General features: G+C 46.0%; 2 protein-coding genes across 8 annotated transcripts; both read left to right on the top strand.

The window, feature by feature from the left end:
- The first annotated feature begins 1350 nt into the window (after positions 1 to 1350).
- On the top strand, positions 1351 to 1884 carry si:ch73-335l21.2 (RING finger domain-containing protein). The gene has a single exon (XM_041237371.1). The coding sequence runs from the start codon at positions 1351 to 1353 to the stop codon at positions 1882 to 1884; it is 534 nt and encodes a 177-aa protein (XP_041093305.1).
- A 3026-nt stretch (positions 1885 to 4910) lies between these two features.
- LOC121305728 (G protein pathway suppressor 2-like) lies at positions 4911 to 16762 on the top strand. Of its 7 annotated transcripts, none has more exons than XM_041237460.1 (12): positions 4915 to 5093; positions 6483 to 6599; positions 9937 to 10046; positions 10675 to 10787; positions 12460 to 12539; positions 13385 to 13464; positions 13711 to 13885; positions 14029 to 14112; positions 14419 to 14495; positions 15364 to 15456; positions 15877 to 15960; positions 16647 to 16756. In XM_041237460.1, the coding sequence occupies exons 2-12, from the start codon at positions 6506 to 6508 to the stop codon at positions 16731 to 16733; spliced, it is 1077 nt and encodes a 358-aa protein (XP_041093394.1). In that variant the 5' UTR covers positions 4915 to 5093; positions 6483 to 6505; the 3' UTR covers positions 16734 to 16756. The 7 variants fall into 7 exon arrangements, with proteins under 7 accessions (XP_041093397.1, XP_041093396.1, XP_041093394.1 ...); XM_041237461.1 differs by having other exon boundaries at positions 13394 to 13464; positions 14416 to 14495; positions 16647 to 16755; XM_041237457.1 differs by having other exon boundaries at positions 4916 to 5093; positions 14416 to 14495; positions 16647 to 16755.
- The last annotated feature ends 975 nt before the right edge of the window (positions 16763 to 17737 follow it).

The following is a 17737-nucleotide window of genomic DNA, read 5'->3' as shown; positions in this document are numbered from 1 at the left end:
GCTGTGGAAAAAAAAAAAAAAACCTGCAAAAACAAGACAGGGCAACGTTAATCTTCAACTCAGAATCACTCAGTAAAACCTAATTACAATTCCTGCCCTTCCCTTTAAAAAAAAAATAAAAAAACCACACACAAAAACAGCAAAATAAAGCTGCTAGTTTAAGATGAATGAATATACTGCAATAACAATAATGGCGTATTCCCCGCCGGCCTGGTAACTTGGTAACCTGTTTATATGAACCCCGAGGTCTCTGTTCATCCTTCAGTCAGGAGCGACCGAATAGAGGCCGGGGATGCGCTATCTGTGCGGGTCAGTAAATAAACAAACATTATAAACGTGAATCTGGAAACCGACAGTAAGAAACAATAAGACAACAGAAATGCGACCCGAGAAGCGCACACCTTGAATTTGCTTCCAATTTACCAGGTAACTAATATTTAGATGGCTTTCAGTAATAATAATAATAATAATAATAATAATAATAATAATAAGCGTTATCAAATATTGGAAACCTTAAAATAAATTTGAATTTAACCGACCTGTTTTCTAAAGCTTTTGATGTCTTCAGAAAAGCTAGTCTAATATTACGAACTCCAAACATATTAATTCTCTTAGGCCGTTTCTAAAATAAGATAGAGAATCACAAAGTTAACTAGTCTGAACTTTCTGAAGATCAGCTTTACGCTTTACTTTTCGACCGTATGTAATGGACCATCAAAAAATAATAATAATAATAATAATAATAATAATAATAATAATAATAATAATAATAATAATACAAAGAGTTACATTGTCTGTGTTCAGTTTACTGCTTAAAAAATGATTTATAATTTTATTATTAAAATTGGAAACCGTTTGGTATGGGATCTGCTAATTATTGATACGTCGATAATAACGCACACAGGGAACGAGAGGAAGATAAGACCAGGGAAACAACATGTTTTGCTGGGAGTTTAATAATGAGACACACCTGAGCTCCTTGCCTAGACACACTGGGGCTGATCAAGCTGGTAGCAAAACCCGGACTGGGTGACACTGCTGTGCAATACATATCGTGTATTAGTCCATATTTGAGTAAAATCCGATTGATTGGTAACCCCCCCCCCCCCCCCCCAGTCCCCCCCGTGCAGACGGCCCTGACGTGCCTCCGGAGCGACCTGGGTGTGGAAGAGGAAGCTGGCGAGGGATCAGAGGACGCCTGCTGTACCTTCGGGTCTCCTGAGCAGCTGTGTGAGGGAATCGCTGCGGTGAGGGGAGGGGAGGGGGGTTATTGGACACACTAAATTGGAGAGAACAATCTTGGAGTAAAATCGTTTTAAAAGGTGTGCCGGCTAAACCTGCGGTCCAGCGATGGCAGAGATACCAGGGTTTGTGCCCGATGCCAGCAGTACAGAGCAGGTGGAATGCCCTGTCTGCTATCAGGAATATAACCAGGGTGTGAAACGCCCCAGGCTCCTGGACTGCCACCACATCTTCTGCACAGAATGCCTGCAGAAGATCCATCTGGCCTTGCCTTCTAATGTCATCTCCTGCCCGCTGTGCCGCCACGCCACCCCCCTGACTCCAGGGGGCGCTCTCTCCCTGCCCTGCCAGCCGGTGCCCCTGCCTTTCAGACAGACGACGGTCACCCAGCGCTTGGTCTTCTCCGTGGAGTCCAGCACCGACCCCCGCTTCATTATCCTGCCCGCCCTGAGTCTGCAGGTGGAGCAGATGTTGAGGGTGGTGGAGACTAGCTCTCCGCTGCCTCCTCCTGTCCAGGCCGGGGGACTGCGGCAGAGGCAGGGTGTGGTGTACGTGCAGCTGCTGTCCGTCGCATTCTGGGCGCTATTCGGCGTGATTTGTGTGGTGGGTGCCTTTGTGGGGTCTCGTTATTTTCACTTTTAGATGCCCTGCTCTACTTCTTTCCTTCCTTAAAAGTGTAGCTTCCTCTCAATAATTCCATGCATGAATTATTATTCATAATTATTAATTAGTCTTTTAGCAGAGTCACTTCCAATAGGACCTCGTTTGTTTTGCGTCTCACCCGAAGGACAGAGCACAAGGAGGTTCAGTGACTTGCTCAGGGTCACACACACACACAGTGAGTCAGTGGCTGAGCCAGGATTTGAGCCTCCTGGGATCAAGCCCCTTTCTTTATCCGCTGGACCCCTGAGCCTCACTATAAATGAATACATCTCTAAACAGTTAATTTCTTGTACCTGTCTGTGATTTATAATAAAAGAGAAAGAGCACCATTCATGGCTGTATCTCTGTGTGTCTCTGTGTGTCTCTCTGTTCCCTCTGTGTCTCTCAGCGCCTGTGTGTTCCTGTGCATCTGTGTATGTCCCTGTGTGTTTCTGTGTCCCTGTGTGCTCCTGTGTGTGTGTGTGTGTGTGTGTCAGTGTGTGCGTGTGTGTGTGTGTGTGTGTGCGTGTGTGTCAGTGTGTGCGTGAGTGTCAGTGTGTGCGTGAGTGTGTGTCAGTGTGTGTGTTCGTGTGTGTCAGTGTATGCGTGAGTGTGTGTCATTGTGTGTGTGCGTGTGTTGGGGTTCCCTGAATTGAGAAATAACCAAAACTCATTCAGAAAGGTCCCTGACCTGCAATGTAAAAACAGAAGCTGGTATTTTTTAAACTCTTCAGTTCTTTATGAATGATTACAGGAACAGAGCTGAGACTATACAAGGCTCTAGTTAGATGGCACAAAGAATACTCCCTTTATAAAAGGTTAGCACAGTAAATAAGCACAGACGTGTTTCAGAATTCCCATGGTTTATTTACCAGACCTCTCTGTGCTTTACAATGCTTCCCTGTGCTTTACCAGACCTCTCTGTGCTTTACAATGCTTCCCTGTGCTTTACCATACCTCTCTGTGCTTTATAGTGCTTCCCTATGCTTTACCAGACCCCTCTGTGCTTTACAATGCTTCCCTATGCTTTACCAGACCTCTCTGTGCTTTACAATGCTTCCCTGTGCTTTACCAGACCTCTCTGTGCTTTACAATGCTTCCCTATGCTTTACCAGACCTCTCTGTGCTTTACAATGCTTCCCTGTGCTTTACCAGACCTCTCTGTGCTTTACAATGCTTCCCTATGCTTTACCAGACCTCTCTGTGCTTTACAATGCTTCCCTATGCTTTACCAGACCTCTCTGTGCTTTACAATGCTTCCCTGTGCTTTACCAGACCTCTCTGTGCTTTACAATGCTTCCCTGTGCTTTACCAGACCTCTCTGTGCTTTACAATGCTTCCCTGTGCTTTCCCACACCTCTGTGCTTCACCTTGCTTTTGCTATGGGAAGTCGTGAGAGTCGTGGGTTGGAATTTGCATAAACACGGGTACTAACATGAAATGCGCTTGTTTTGAATGTGCAGCCTTAAAATACGTTTCTTTACAGCGTAGGGATCTCACTTAATTCATAGAATTATTTTCACAAAAGTAGCTTATTTTCCCAAATCATTCCCCTAGCTGGCATTGAACTGTACTGCTCTGAGTGCTGAGTTACTATGAGCCCGTTATCTGTTACAGCACAGTCAGCAGCCACGGTTTCCAGCAGTGTGTCCAAATGCCCAAGTAAGAGTGTTCATTACGCTTATAAAAGTTTCCTACAGCAAAAACACAGCCACTTTCTGTTTCTGTTAAAACAGTCAACGCAGGTCGAGAACGGTCTTTCATTCGTGAAAATCCGCCAATCTTTTTTTTTTTTTTTTCAAACTCTGCATTTTCAATCTACGGTATTACTCCCCCAAAATAATAAGTCTTGAATCGAATTAGCAGTACTTCAGTGCCCTCTAGCGGCCTCTGTGTTGTATTGGCACCTGTGTGTGTGTAATTAGGGTTGGTTTGATTAACTTGTAAATCGCCGGAGGGGAGGGGGGGTAATCAAAGCTGGAATGTTTCAAAGCATTTTACAACACCAGCGATAACATTATTGTTTATAAATGAATGTTGTAACCTTCAACATTCCTCTGACAGGATCATATATACAAAGCCCTCATGTTCAATTTTTCTTGCAGTGAAGCGCCAGCGCCAGCGTGGAGAGATCGAGTTCCACACTGACTGACAGACAGACAGACAGACAGACAGACAGACAGACAGACAGACAGGCAGGCAGACAGAAAGCAGATCCGTCCGTCTATCTGTCTGTCTGCTGTCTGACGTCTGCAGACGGCTATCTGTCTATCATATGCCGTCCTGTCTATCCTTGGCCCGGTCTCTTCTTTGATCGGTCCCCGACGTCGGTCTGTCATCTGTCGTCCTGTCCCCGTCTAAATCTATCTATCTAGGTCCGTCCCGACTGTCTACACAGTCTGTCTGTACGTCTGCATCGTCTATCTATCTATCCGTCCGTCTGTACGTCTATCTATCTATCAGATAGATAGATAGGCAGGCAGACAGACAGATAGACAGACAGATAGGCAGACAGATAGACAGACACACAGACAGACATGCAGACAGATAGATAGGCAGGCAGACAGATAGATAGATACAGAAGATAGACAGACAGACAGATAGACAGATAGACAGATAGACAGACAGACAGACAGACAGACAGACAGACATGCGACGTCAGATAGTTTGCAGTATCTACGGGGCCGTCTGTCTATCTGACGTACTTCAGTCCAGATCCTAGACAGACTTTCCGTCACAGGACAGATAGATAGGCAGACAGGCAGATAGATAGATAGATAGACAGACAGACAGACAGACAGACCGTCTGGCGCCGATCTATTGGTGTCTATCCTCTGTGTCCTTCCGTCGTCTGCCGTCTTGACTAGTGAAAGTTACATTTTGTTTTTGTTTTAACAAAAAACAAACAAACAAACAAACAAACAAACAAACAAACAAAAAACTACAAGTACCACAATTCCATCAAACTTCACATTCGCCCCGGAAGTACAGCTCCTCCCTTGTGCGTGTGTGTTTGCTCTGCCGGAAACACGACGCAGTTGTGCTCTGAGAATTGCTTCCCGGAGATGGCGGGCGACGTGTGAAAGTAAATTAAAAAAAAAAAAAAAAAAAAAGATTAAAAAATAAAACAACTCGACAAAAGCAGAGGAATCGGAGGCGAGGCCTGGGGAGATCCGCGAGCATCGGCCTCGAGTTCAACTGGAATCCGGGTAGGGGGGATCAAAACAAAACCGAGGGGGACGAGACTTAGGGCGGTTACACCCCTCGAAAAATACACAAAACCGCCCGAAATATTGAAATTAAAATAAATCGTGTTTCTGGGGACAGCTGTAGTTGTTGCTGGGCCTGTGCAGATTTACAGATAACGCAGGGAAAGTGGACAGTGGTTTATATTTTAGTAAGTTTTCACGTAAACGTTATGAACTGATTCTTCTGATTTAAACGTCGGTTGCAGCCAGGACCCCACCAGGTTTGCACATTTTAGTTTTCTGCGGTTGTGTAATTCATTGCACGTCGTGATAAACGGGATGGGAATTAGATTCCCGTTGCGCAGCAGTGTGATCCAGTCCGGGTTTTACTACCAGCTTGATCAGCCCCCAGTGTGTCTAGTCAACGAGCTCAGGTGTAAAACCAGGAATGGATCAAACTGCTGTGCAATGGGAGTCTTCTTTCCCACCCCTGCGTTGTTAACCGTATAAAAGAAACATCCCAACGTGAATCGTTGACTGTGAAATGCGCCCAGTTTAGTAACGTGACTGGGACTGTTCCAAACCACTCTGGAGTGGGGCAAGACCATTTAGATTGAACTGGATTCATAATTTTAATTGGTAATGTGATTAATATCAATACAACTGTGGATGTGGGTTTCCTAATTAGGACAGCAGTGGATAATTGCAAAATAAAAGCTATTCTGTAGAGTCTCTGCATAATACTCCAGAGAATGTGAAACATGTTGCAGGGATTGCAATCAGACTCTTGTTGCACAGCAGTGTCACCCAGTCCAGGTTTTACTACCAGCTTGATCAGCCCCCCAGTGTGTTTAGGGAACAAGCTCAGGTGTGTCTGATTAAACTCCTAGTAAAACCTGAAATGGATCACACCGCTATGCAGCGGGAGTCTTATTCCCATCCCAGGTGGTTGTCAAAGTGTTATATTAGAAGTGTTTTGTTCACCTCAGAGAAAATGACTTTCTTTATAAACTATACCCTCTTAGATTAGAATTTTTTTTAAATTCCTTGCCTGGATTAATGCACAGCATTGACCAGGGCGTCAGACTCAGCTCCTGGAGAGTCTGCTGCGTCTCCTGGTTTTCGTTTCACCCCGAGCTCTCAGGGACTCAGTTGTCTAATGATCTGATAAACTGGACAGGTTTAACGTTTCTCTCCAGGTCTCCAGAATGTTTCGCAGGTATCTTGAATCAAGCGCATTAAAATATCATCAACTCAAAAAGACCTAGAAAAAAATATTAAATCCGTCCAGATGAACAAATATTCAGATCAGTAATCTTAACCCAGAGATTAAGTTTGAAGGGAAACCGGAAGAGACCTCGAGGACTGGAGTCTGCTGATGTTGACCGTCCCGCTGTGTGCACCCTGTAGGTGAACTGCGCCAGCCGGACGCCATGCCAGCCCTCCTGGAACGCCCCAAACTGTCCAACGCCATGGCGAGGGCACTGCACCGCCACATCATGAGAGAGCGCGAACGCAAGAGGCAAGGTGAGCGCTCCCGGGCTTATACACGGACCGGCTGATCAGGCTGGGCGTAACAGTACTGTTAATGTTACGGTCAGGGCTGGGCTGAGTTCTGTTTCAAAATCAATCCCCCCCACATTCCCAGTCCCTTACGACAAATTACTTTAAATTGAAGCCATTGTACGTTAATGAATTAAATTGGCTTCAAATAAAAGCAGGAGAACAATCACGACAGTTACAGCGTCTCTCCAAATATCGTTTCGAGTTCCTTCGAAGGACCCCAACCCTGGATGATGTACAATCAACCAGTCAATCAATCAGTCTTTGTTTTCTATAGCGCCTTTCATAGTGGCCCACCATCACAAAGCGCTTTACAAGATAGTGAGGATCAATGCAGAATACATTAAATACAGGGCAGAGCACATTCAATACAAACAGCATATAACACAATGCAGATACATTAAATACAGTGAAATACAGGGCAGAGCACACTCAATACAAACAGCATATAACACAATGCAGATACATTAAATACAGTGAAATACAGGGCAGAGCGCATTCAATACAAACAGCATATAACACAATGCAGATACATTAAATACAGTGAAATACAGGGCAGAGCGCATTCAATACAAACAGCATATAACACAATGCAGATACATTAAATACAGTGAAATACAGGGCAGAGCGCATTCAATACAAACAGCATATAACACAATGCAGATGCATTAAATACAGTGAAATACAGGGCAGAGCGCATTCAATACAAACAGCATATAACACAATGCAGATACATTAAATACAGTGAAATACAGGGCAGAGCGCATTCAATACAAACAGCATATAACACAATGCAGATACATTAAATACAGTGAAATACAGGGCAGAGCGCATTCAATACAAACAGCATATAACACAATGCAGATACATTAAATACAGTGAAATACAGGGCAGAGCACACTCAATACAAACAGTAAAACACAATGCAGATACATTAAATACAGTGAAATACAGGGCAGAGCGCATTCAATACAAACAGCATATAACACAATGCAGATACATTAAATACAGTGAAATACAGGGCAGAGCACATTCAATACAAACAGCATATAACACAATGCAGATACATTAAATACAGTGAAATACAGGGCAGAGCACACTCAATACAAACAGCATATAACACAATGCAGATACATTAAATACAGTGAAATACAGGGCAGAGCGCATTCAATACAAACAGCATATAACACAATGCAGATACATTAAATACAGTGAAATACAGGGCAGAGCGCATTCAATACAAACAGCATATAACACAATGCAGATACATTAAATACAGTGAAATACAGGGCAGAGCACATTCAATACAAACAGCATATAACACAATGCAGATACATTAAATACAGTGAAATACAGGGCAGAGCACACTCAATACAAACAGCATATAACACAATGCAGATACATTAAATACAGTGAAATACAGGGCAGAGCACACTCAATACAAACAGCATATAACACAATGCAGATACATTAAATACAGTGAAATACAGGGCAGAGCGCATTCAATACAAACAGCATATAACACAATGCAGATACATTAAATACAGTGAAATACAGGGCAGAGCGCATTCAATACAAACAGCATATAACACAATGCAGATACATTAAATACAGTGAAATACAGGGCAGAGCGCATTCAATACAAACAGCATATAACACAATGCAGATACATTAAATACAGTGAAATACAGGGCAGAGCACACTCAATACAAACAGCATATAACACAATGCAGATACATTAAATACAGTGAAATACAGGGCAGAGCACATTCAATACAAACAGCATATAACACAATGCAGATACATTAAATACAGTGAAATACAGGGCAGAGCACATTCAATACAAACAGCATATAACACAATGCAGATACATTAAATACAGTGAAATACAGGGCAGAGCGCATTCAATACAAACAGCATATAACACAATGCAGATACATTAAATACAGTGAAATACAGGGCAGAGCACATTCAATACAAACAGCATATAACACAATGCAGATACATTAAATACAGTGAAATACAGGGCAGAGCACATTCAATACAAACAGCATATAACACAATGCAGATACATTAAATACAGTGAAATACAGGGCAGAGCACACTCAATACAAACAGCATATAACACAATGCAGATACATTAAATACAGTGAAATACAGGGCAGAGCGCATTCAATACAAACAGCATATAACACAATGCAGATACATTAAATACAGTGAAATACAGGGCAGAGCACACTCAATACAAACAGCATATAACACAATGCAGATACATTAAATACAGTGAAATACAGGGCAGAGCGCATTCAATACAAACAGCATATAACACAATGCAGATACATTAAATACAGTGAAATACAGGGCAGAGCACACTCAATACAAACAGCATATAACACAATGCAGATACATTAAATACAGTGAAATACAGGGCAGAGCGCATTCAATACAAACAGCATATAACACAATGCAGATACATTAAATACAGTGAAATACAGGGCAGAGCGCATTCAATACAAACAGCATATAACACAATGCAGATACATTAAATACAGTGAAATACAGGGCAGAGCACATTCAATACAAACAGCATATAACACAATGCAGATACATTAAATACAGTGAAATACAGGGCAGAGCGCATTCAATACAAACAGCATATAACACAATGCAGATGCATTAAATACAGTGAAATACAGGGCAGAGCGCATTCAATACAAACAGCATATAACACAATGCAGATGCATTAAATACAGTGAAATACAGGGCAGAGCGCATTCAATACAAACAGCATATAACACAATGCAGATGCATTAAATACAGTGAAATACAGGGCAGAGCGCATTCAATACAAACAGCATATAACACAATGCAGATACATTAAATACAGTGAAATACAGGGCAGAGCGCATTCAATACAAACAGCATATAACACAATGCAGATACATTAAATACAGTGAAATACAGGGCAGAGCACACTCAATACAAACAGCATATAACACAATGCAGATACATTAAATACAGTGAAATACAGGGCAGAGCGCACTCAATACAAACAGCATATAACACAATGCAGATACATTAAATACAGACATACTGAACTAAATACAAGGCTAGGATGTGAATTATAGACACTGTGGATGCGTGTGTCACACACACACAATACACACAGATATACACATGCATATACAAATGTACTAGCAGATACATGCCTGGTACACAGAATGGAAAAACAGTGAATAGACGCATCAGTAAACAGCATTGTATCTCCTGAGCCTTGCAGAAAAAATGTGACTCTTTGCAGAGGAAGAGGAGGTGGATAAGATAATGGAGCAGAAGATGAAGGAGGAGGAGGAGAGGAAGAGGAAGAAGGAGATAGAGGAGAGGATGTCTCTGGAAGAGACCAAGGAGCAGGTGAGAGAGTTTGGAGGGGAGGACGTCTCTGGAAGAGACCAAGGAGCAGGTGAGAGAGTTTGGAGGGGAGGACGTCTCTGGAAGAGACCAAGGAGCAGGTGAGAGAGTTTGGAGGGGAGGACGTCTCTGGAAGAGACCAAGGAGCAGGTGAGAGAGTTTGGAGGGGAGGACGTCTCTGGAAGAGACCAAGGAGCAGGTGAGAGAGTTCGGAGGGGAGGACGTCTCTGGAAGAGACCAAGGAGCAGGTGAGGTGAGTCTTGCTTGATTGAAGACGAGCTTCGAATGCCCAGTGCTCAAGATTGAAATCTGTTTTCAATTCCAACACACACACATAGCTTGGGGTTGAGGTTTGGGCCATAGATTGGGGTGTGCGTTGAAAAGCCTGTCCCATACTGCCTCAGTGTACGTGCAGCCATGTGATAACTCTACTTAGAGGGGTATAAGGGCTTGTTACAGAATACTAGAAGCCTGGCAAACAGGATGCAAACTGGGATTCTCTTTCACAGTGCAGGCTCGTTCCCATTGATCTTGTCCTGAACCCATAAGAACCACTTGCCACTGGTACTCATATTTCCTCACCCAGCTAGGAGCTGTTCTCTCTCTCTCGTTATCTCTCTCTCTCTCTCAGATCATGAAGATGGGGGAGAAGCTGCAGCTCCTGCAGGAGGAGAAGCACCAGCTGTTCCTGCAGCTCAAGAAGGTCCTGCATGAGGAGGAGAAGAGGAGGCGCAAAGAGCAGAGGTGAGTCCAGACAGCACCCTGCAGACCCATTGCACAGCACAGAGCAGAGTCCAGACAGCACCCTGCAGACCCATTGCACAGCACAGAGCAGAGACCAGACAGCACCCTGCAGACCCATTGCACAGAGCAGAGTCCAGACAGCACCCTGCAGACCCATTGCACAGCACAGAGCAGAGTCCAGACAGCACCCTGCAGACCCATTGCACAGCACAGAGCAGAGTCCAGACAGCACCCTGCAGTCCCATTGCACAGCACAGAGTCCAGACAGCACCCTGCAGACCCATTGCACAGCACAGAGCAGAGTCCAGACAGCACCCTGCAGTCCCATTGCACAGCACAGAGCAGAGTCCAGACAGCACCCTGCAGACCCATTGCACAGCACAGAGCAGAGTCCAGACAGCACCCTGCAGACCCATTGCACAGCACAGAGCAGAGTCCAGACAGCACCCTGCAGACCCATTGCACAGCACAGAGCAGAGTCCAGACAGCACCCTGCAGACCCATTGCACAGCACAGAGCAGAGTCCAGACAGCACCCTGCAGACCCATTGCACAGCACAGAGCAGAGTCCAGACAGCACCCTGCAGACCCATTGCACAGCACAGAGCAGAGTCCAGACAGCACCCTGCAGTCCCATTGCACAGCACAGAGCAGAGTCCAGACAGCACCCTGCAGACCCATTGCACAGAGCAGAGCAGAGTCCAGACAGCACCCTGCAGTCCCATTGCACAGCACAGAGCAGAGTCCAGATAGCACCCTGCAGACCCATTGCACAGAGCAGAGCAGAGTCCAGACAGCACCCCGCAGACCCATTGCACAGCACAGAGCAGAGTCCAGACAGCACCCTGCAGACCCATTGCACAGAGCAGAGTCCAGACAGCACCCTGCAGTCCCATTGCACAGCACAGAGCAGAGTCCAGACAGCACCCTGCAGACCCATTGCACAGCACAGAGCAGAGTCCAGACAGCACCCTGCAGACCCATTGCACAGCACAGAGCAGAGTCCAGACAGCACCCTGCAGACCCATTGCAAAAATTCTTTTTAAAGAGGTAGAACTGGCTGTTCATTTTTACAAAACTAAAACCAAACAGCTGAGGGATATATTTCAAGTCCTCTTAAAGCCCACTCAGGGGGGTTTGTGTTTTAATATTGTAACGGCAACGTTAGTGGTAACGGAGGTCGCTGCACACACGATCACATTGACTGTGTCTATTCTACCCAGCAGCGATCATGGGTACAAACATACTAGAGAACGTTTATCAAACAAAACGGGGGGAGAGTCACTGAGAGCGATTGAAAATCCGAGAACGTTCTCTCAGTGTAAAACACAACATGGCGCTGTGAGCGACTCAGCCTGGAAAGGGGAGGCGACTGGAATTGAACAATTATACAGCAATTACACAGATGTGCCCAGGATCAATTACAATCACACTGCAATAGCATTTCGTTACAAACGACTCGACTGCATTTCGAATTGACCTTAGGTGTGGCTCAGTGTGTCTCCAGTGACGTGCCAATAGCCCAGTAGCTGGAAGGGTAGATAACCATTTCAGCCAGAAACTTCAGATTTGCTTCTAGTGCTGTCTCAGGGGCTTCAGTCCTGGAAGTCAGCATAAAGACAGGATCCATACTAATGGGCAGCCTGGCGTGTTTTTGTTTGTGTGTTTGGCAGTGATATGACCACTTTGACTTCTCAAACCTACCAGCAGGGAATGCCCCTCCATTCCAGCCCACACCACCTGATCATGCAGGGTGAGTACTAATTATTATTATTATTATTATTATTATTATTATTATATTATTATTATTATTGTTAATTAGTCAGTTAGCAGAGGCTAGGAGGGTGAACTCTGCATCATTAACAACCGCTGCTGCTGCTGCAGAGTCTCTTCCAATAGGACCTCGCTTGCTTTACATCTCGTCCGAAGGTTCGGTGACTCGCTCAGGGTCTCGCACAGAACAGAAGTAAATTTATTCAGAACACGTCTCCGAAATACAAAGAGGGGCGGACCTGACATGGCTTTATATTTCTCACAGTACACATCTTAACAGAATGTCTGAGAGCAACACTGTTAAAGCTGATTGGTTTTGTAAAGCCAAAAGTAGTGCACAAAGTATTAGGCAGTTAGCAGGGCTTTATCAGTGGAGCACGAGTGAAAGGCGTTTTGAAATGCGCGCTGCACTTGTGTAGCGAGGAGAAAGGAGATGAAGGGAGAGAAACGCAACAGGAACGAGAGAGAGAGGGAACAGTGGGACAACGGTTAGATATTTCAACAGTCGTTCGCTGTTTCAGTTTTATTATTCAAGTGCTGCTGTTCCATTTCATTCAGATTCATTCTGTTGTGTGTTCTCCTCCTGCCCTCTCTCCTCTCCTCCCCTCCTCTCCTCTCGCCCCACCCTCTCTCCTCCCCTTCTCCTCTCCTCTTGCCCCGCCCTCTCCTCCCCCTCTTCCCTCTCCTCTCCTTCTCCTCTCGCCCCGCCCTCTCTCCTCCCCTTCTCCCCTCTCCTCTCCTCTCGCCCCGCCCTCTCTCCTCCACTTCTCCTCTGCCCTCTGTCCTCCCCTCTCCCCTCCCCTTCTCTCCTCCCCTCCACTTCAGGGAGTCCAGTGAATCACAGTCGATCCAGCGCTCTCCTGAGTGAACGCAGTAAGCAGCTCTTTCAGGCGCCAGTCATTTCGGTAAGAACCCAGGGAGTCACTCGCACAGTAACGGCTACATTGAATGAACCGTGTAAGATGAAGTCATTATTGGTGATATTTATTATGAGTGAAATAATAACTGAGATAGGTAACCTTGTCAACTCAAAGTCACATTTATTTGTCATTCAAGACCCATTTAGGATTATGTAGAGCTTTTGGAGGTGGAAGTGTGAACTGTGAATTGTGACAGCAGCGTTTGATTGGTGGTTTTGTGTCACGTGACAGGGGCGTCACTACCAGAGCCAGCCGGGCTTCAGTGGCGGAACCGCGGAACACGGGCAGTACCAGAGCAGCCAGTCAGCACACGGCACCTACAGCGTGAGCCAATCACAGCACGCCTCTCAATACGCCCCCGGGCAGCCTGTGCCAGTGAGCTATGCAGGGAGCCCCCAGCTTCGAGGTACTGAGACCCTGTGTGTGTGTGTCTGTCTCTCTGCGTGTGTGTCTGTCTGCACGTTTGTCTCTCTGTGTGTCTGTCTTTCTGTGTGTCTGTCTCTCTGCATGTCTCTGCAGATTGTGACTCGGGTTGTGTATCTCTTGCAGGTGCCTCTGCGTTCCAGACAATGCAGTATCTCCCTCACCAGCAGGGCGGCTACGCTGTGCACAGCCACTTCACACCCCAGCAAGGTGAGTCTGTACCCTGCCAGCCCCAGGATACAGCAGGGAGCGGGGGCTTCCACTCAACAGGGATGGGAGTAAGACTCCTGTTGCAAAGCAGCTTCGCCCAGTCCAGGTTTTACCACCAGCTTGATCAGCCCCAGTGTGTCTAGGGAACCAGCTTGGGTGTGTTTTATTAAACTCACAGCAAAAACAGGAATGGAGCAAACTGCTGTGCAACGGGAGTCTCATTTCCATCCTTGACTTAATGATAAAATGACCTTCACAGGGATGAATGGTGTTCTCTAACCGCTCTGTGTGTCTCTTTTTCAGCAGGTTTTATTCAGACTGCAGGGATCCCCCTACAGAAGCAGTTGGAACATGCCAACCAGCAGTCTGGCTTCACTGACTCGGTAAAGAACAGCACTGTCAGCCCCCCCCCATACCCCTTTCAGTGATACAGTCCAGTGTTCTCTGATTCTGCCTCTGCTACAGCCTGGTAGAAGCAATCAGATAAGCAGTAAGGTTTACTTTGTACAGCTCTGGCCAAAGGTTTTTTATCACCTAGAATGCTAGGATTGAAACATATTAGAAAAAATAAATATATGATCTTCTTATCTAACATCCGTGAAAAATATGTGATCTTATCTAACATCAAAGAGACCACAAAATGATCTCGCAAAAAGTCTATACTGGAAGCCTTAATAGTAGTACAGTGGTATTTGGAAATGTCATAGTTTTTTAAGTAGATTGGGGGGGGGGGGGGGGGGGGGGGGGGGGGGGGAGTTGTTGCGCCACACACTAAGTTATACAATTGTCATAGGTCGTCCCAAGTCCGACTTTGTGAAGCAGAATTAGTTCACTATGTAGAGTGATGCAAACCTTTTGGCCAGAGCTGTAGATCCCTTTCTGCTGCAGATGTCTCCTGGCGTCAGCAGAGTTCTCAGACTCCGGTCTGACCTCCAAGTACAGCTGTGTGCAAAGCTTAGCTGCTGGATTCTCCCCGCGTGTCAGCAATGTCTCGAGCAGACCACTCTTGCTCGCATCAGCTCGGGCGAGGTCAGTTCTGCTCGATTCGCAGCCCCTTTCCCAGGCAGCAGTAAGACATTCTCTCCCTGATCGCAGCACACTTCTGCCCCACCCCCCGCGGCAGCAACACAGCTGCGTCTCAGTCAGAGGGGAGTCGTCGTTAACACCGGCCTGGCGTCTCCTCCGGGAGGCAGTGTGGTTCCCCGGCTTCCTCTAATAACCCCTGCCCTGGGTGTGTTTGTTTGTTTGCAGAGCACGCTGAGACCCATGCACCCCCAGGCTCTGCACCCCGCCGCTGGGCTGCTGCCCACCCCCCCCATCACCGTGCAGATCCCCCCCGCCAAGGTGAGTGCCAGGGCAGGCTGACAGACAGGGGGGCAATTCTATAGTGTAGTATAGAACTTTTGGCCACAGCTGTACACAGAATCTAGAAGACACAGTAGATAGCTCTCTCTCTCTCTCTCTCTCCAAGGAGAATCGGGATCCAGCAGGTTACTCATCAATCACTAGAAATACTGCAACAGCAGCGTTAGTCTGCCCGGCTATTTCTACCAGGCTGTCTGAAGGCGGCAGGAAGCCGAAACGTTGTAACTCATTATTAAAATAGCCAGTTTTCAGTTTATTTAATATATATGTTTTTTTTTTGTATCTAATATGAGAGGATTGGTGGAAGTTGGAATGGAAGTAAATATCTCTCTCTCTCTCTCTCTCTCTCTCTCTCTCTCTCTCTCTCTCTCGCTTCGGGTCTCTGTGTGTTTTGGACAGCCGGGCTTGCCGTACGCTCATCCCCCTCGCCCCGCCTCTCCAGGGAGTTTCACCCACGGGACCCCCCCTCAGCCCGCGCACTCTGTGAGTCTCAACCCCTTCCCTCGTTCATTCACACAGCAAAACCACACCTAACCCAGCCTGCATCACCACTTCGTACAGCTCACATTTTCCCTTGTGAAAGACAACACAAACCTGCACAGCGCGCCCACTTCGTAACGAGACAGCCCCGAGACATAGTTAGGAGACTGTGTGTCCTGCATTGTTATAGTGAGTTTAAAAGAGCTGCTCTGATGGCATTACGGAAGCCATGATCGTGATGCCTGTGAACCTGTTCTGTGGTATAAAGCTGCCTCAAAACCCTCCTGTTTAGAGTGGTAGATCTCTTGATCCGCCCCTCCTGCCCTGCCCTGGACTCGCCTGACCTCAGCACCACGTCGCTGGATCCTCAGCTGATGCGCTACCCTTGCATTGCTAATCTGTCATTGTAGATAGAATTTGTAATCCTAATTTGTTGCATCCCAGTTCATATTCTAGCAGTGTTATTATTGTGTAAACTACGCTGTGTTTCAATACGAAGCTTGCCCTGTAACACCTTTGGGAGCCGCCGGGGATAAAGGCGTCTGCCAAATGCCAGTAATAATAACACTAAGAATAATCAGAAAGCGGCAGCACTGCGTTATTTCAACTGTAGCTCTAACCCTCTCGTTTATAATCCTGTATGCAGCCTGATCCCTGAACAATCCTCTCTTTCTTACCCTCCTCGACAGGTGACTTTCCAGAGCTCCCCACAGCCCGCCCCTCGCCACGCCTACATCTCTCACAGCCAACCGGGACAGCGCTTCTACCACAAGTAACCGTGGTAACAGAGAGAGGAGGAGGAGGAGGAGGAGGAGGAGGAGGAGGAGGAGGAGGAGGAGGGGGGGGGGGGGCCCCGGGGCCCGTCCGTACCAGGATTCCAAGGCTTGTTAAAATCCTCTGCAGTTTTGTTTTTCTAAGATCTGCCGTATGCTTTCGGCAAACATGGCTTTTTACATTTTATCTCAGCGCTGAAAGTGCTGCATCGCTCTCGTTCTGGAGGTTGAGTTGAACCATTTAGACAGTACAGTACAGTGTTTTTTTTCTATAGAACATCACATTAAAAGGTACATTTTGAAATAAACCACTAGTGATGACACTGTAGCAGTGAAGGTGTCCAGATAATAAAAGAGATCATTAACAACTGGGTTTGTTTCACTGTACCAGAATAACGTAGCTCAGTGGTTAGAGCAAGCGCTGGGCTGCAGTGTGGAAGGCAGTGGGTTTGAGGAGCTCAGTGGTTAGATAAAGAAAGCGCTGGGCTGTAGTGTGGAAGGCAGTGGGTTTGAGGAGCTCAGTGGGTTGGAGACAGAAAGAAAACTCTGATCTACAGCATTACTGATCTACTGCATTAGTGTCATTGTGAACTAAAGCCACGCGATTGTGTGCATTTACTGCTTTGGCATTTTACATGTTTTCTTCCTTTTAAATCGCTTTGTGTACCTCACAATGCCTTTGTCTATTAACAGTGACAATGTCTAGCATTTATATTTTTGTGGTCAATGAATAAAAAACAAGCGATTTTATTTGTTTATTTTTGTTTTATTTTTTTTTTCCTGCTATTTATCAATGTTTTATTCATTTGCAAATCCTGAAATGATCCCCAATAATGAATCCCGCTGGGATGAAGCTGTCCGCGGGGCTCAGGGGAGAGTCGCTGGCACCGATCGGGCTGACTCAGCGTTCAGAGTGAAGAAGCAGCTGCTCGGGTTCGCGACGATCGCTGCTCGTCTCACACTCTGCAGAGAACAGCGATCCACGCAGACCCGAGCAGCTGTTTCTG

This window comes from Polyodon spathula, chromosome 44, assembly GCF_017654505.1.
Source record: "Polyodon spathula isolate WHYD16114869_AA chromosome 44, ASM1765450v1, whole genome shotgun sequence".
Lineage (NCBI taxonomy): Eukaryota > Metazoa > Chordata > Actinopteri > Acipenseriformes > Polyodontidae > Polyodon > Polyodon spathula.
Note: the sequence above shows the minus strand (reverse complement) of the source record. Positions and strands in the feature narration are given on the sequence as shown.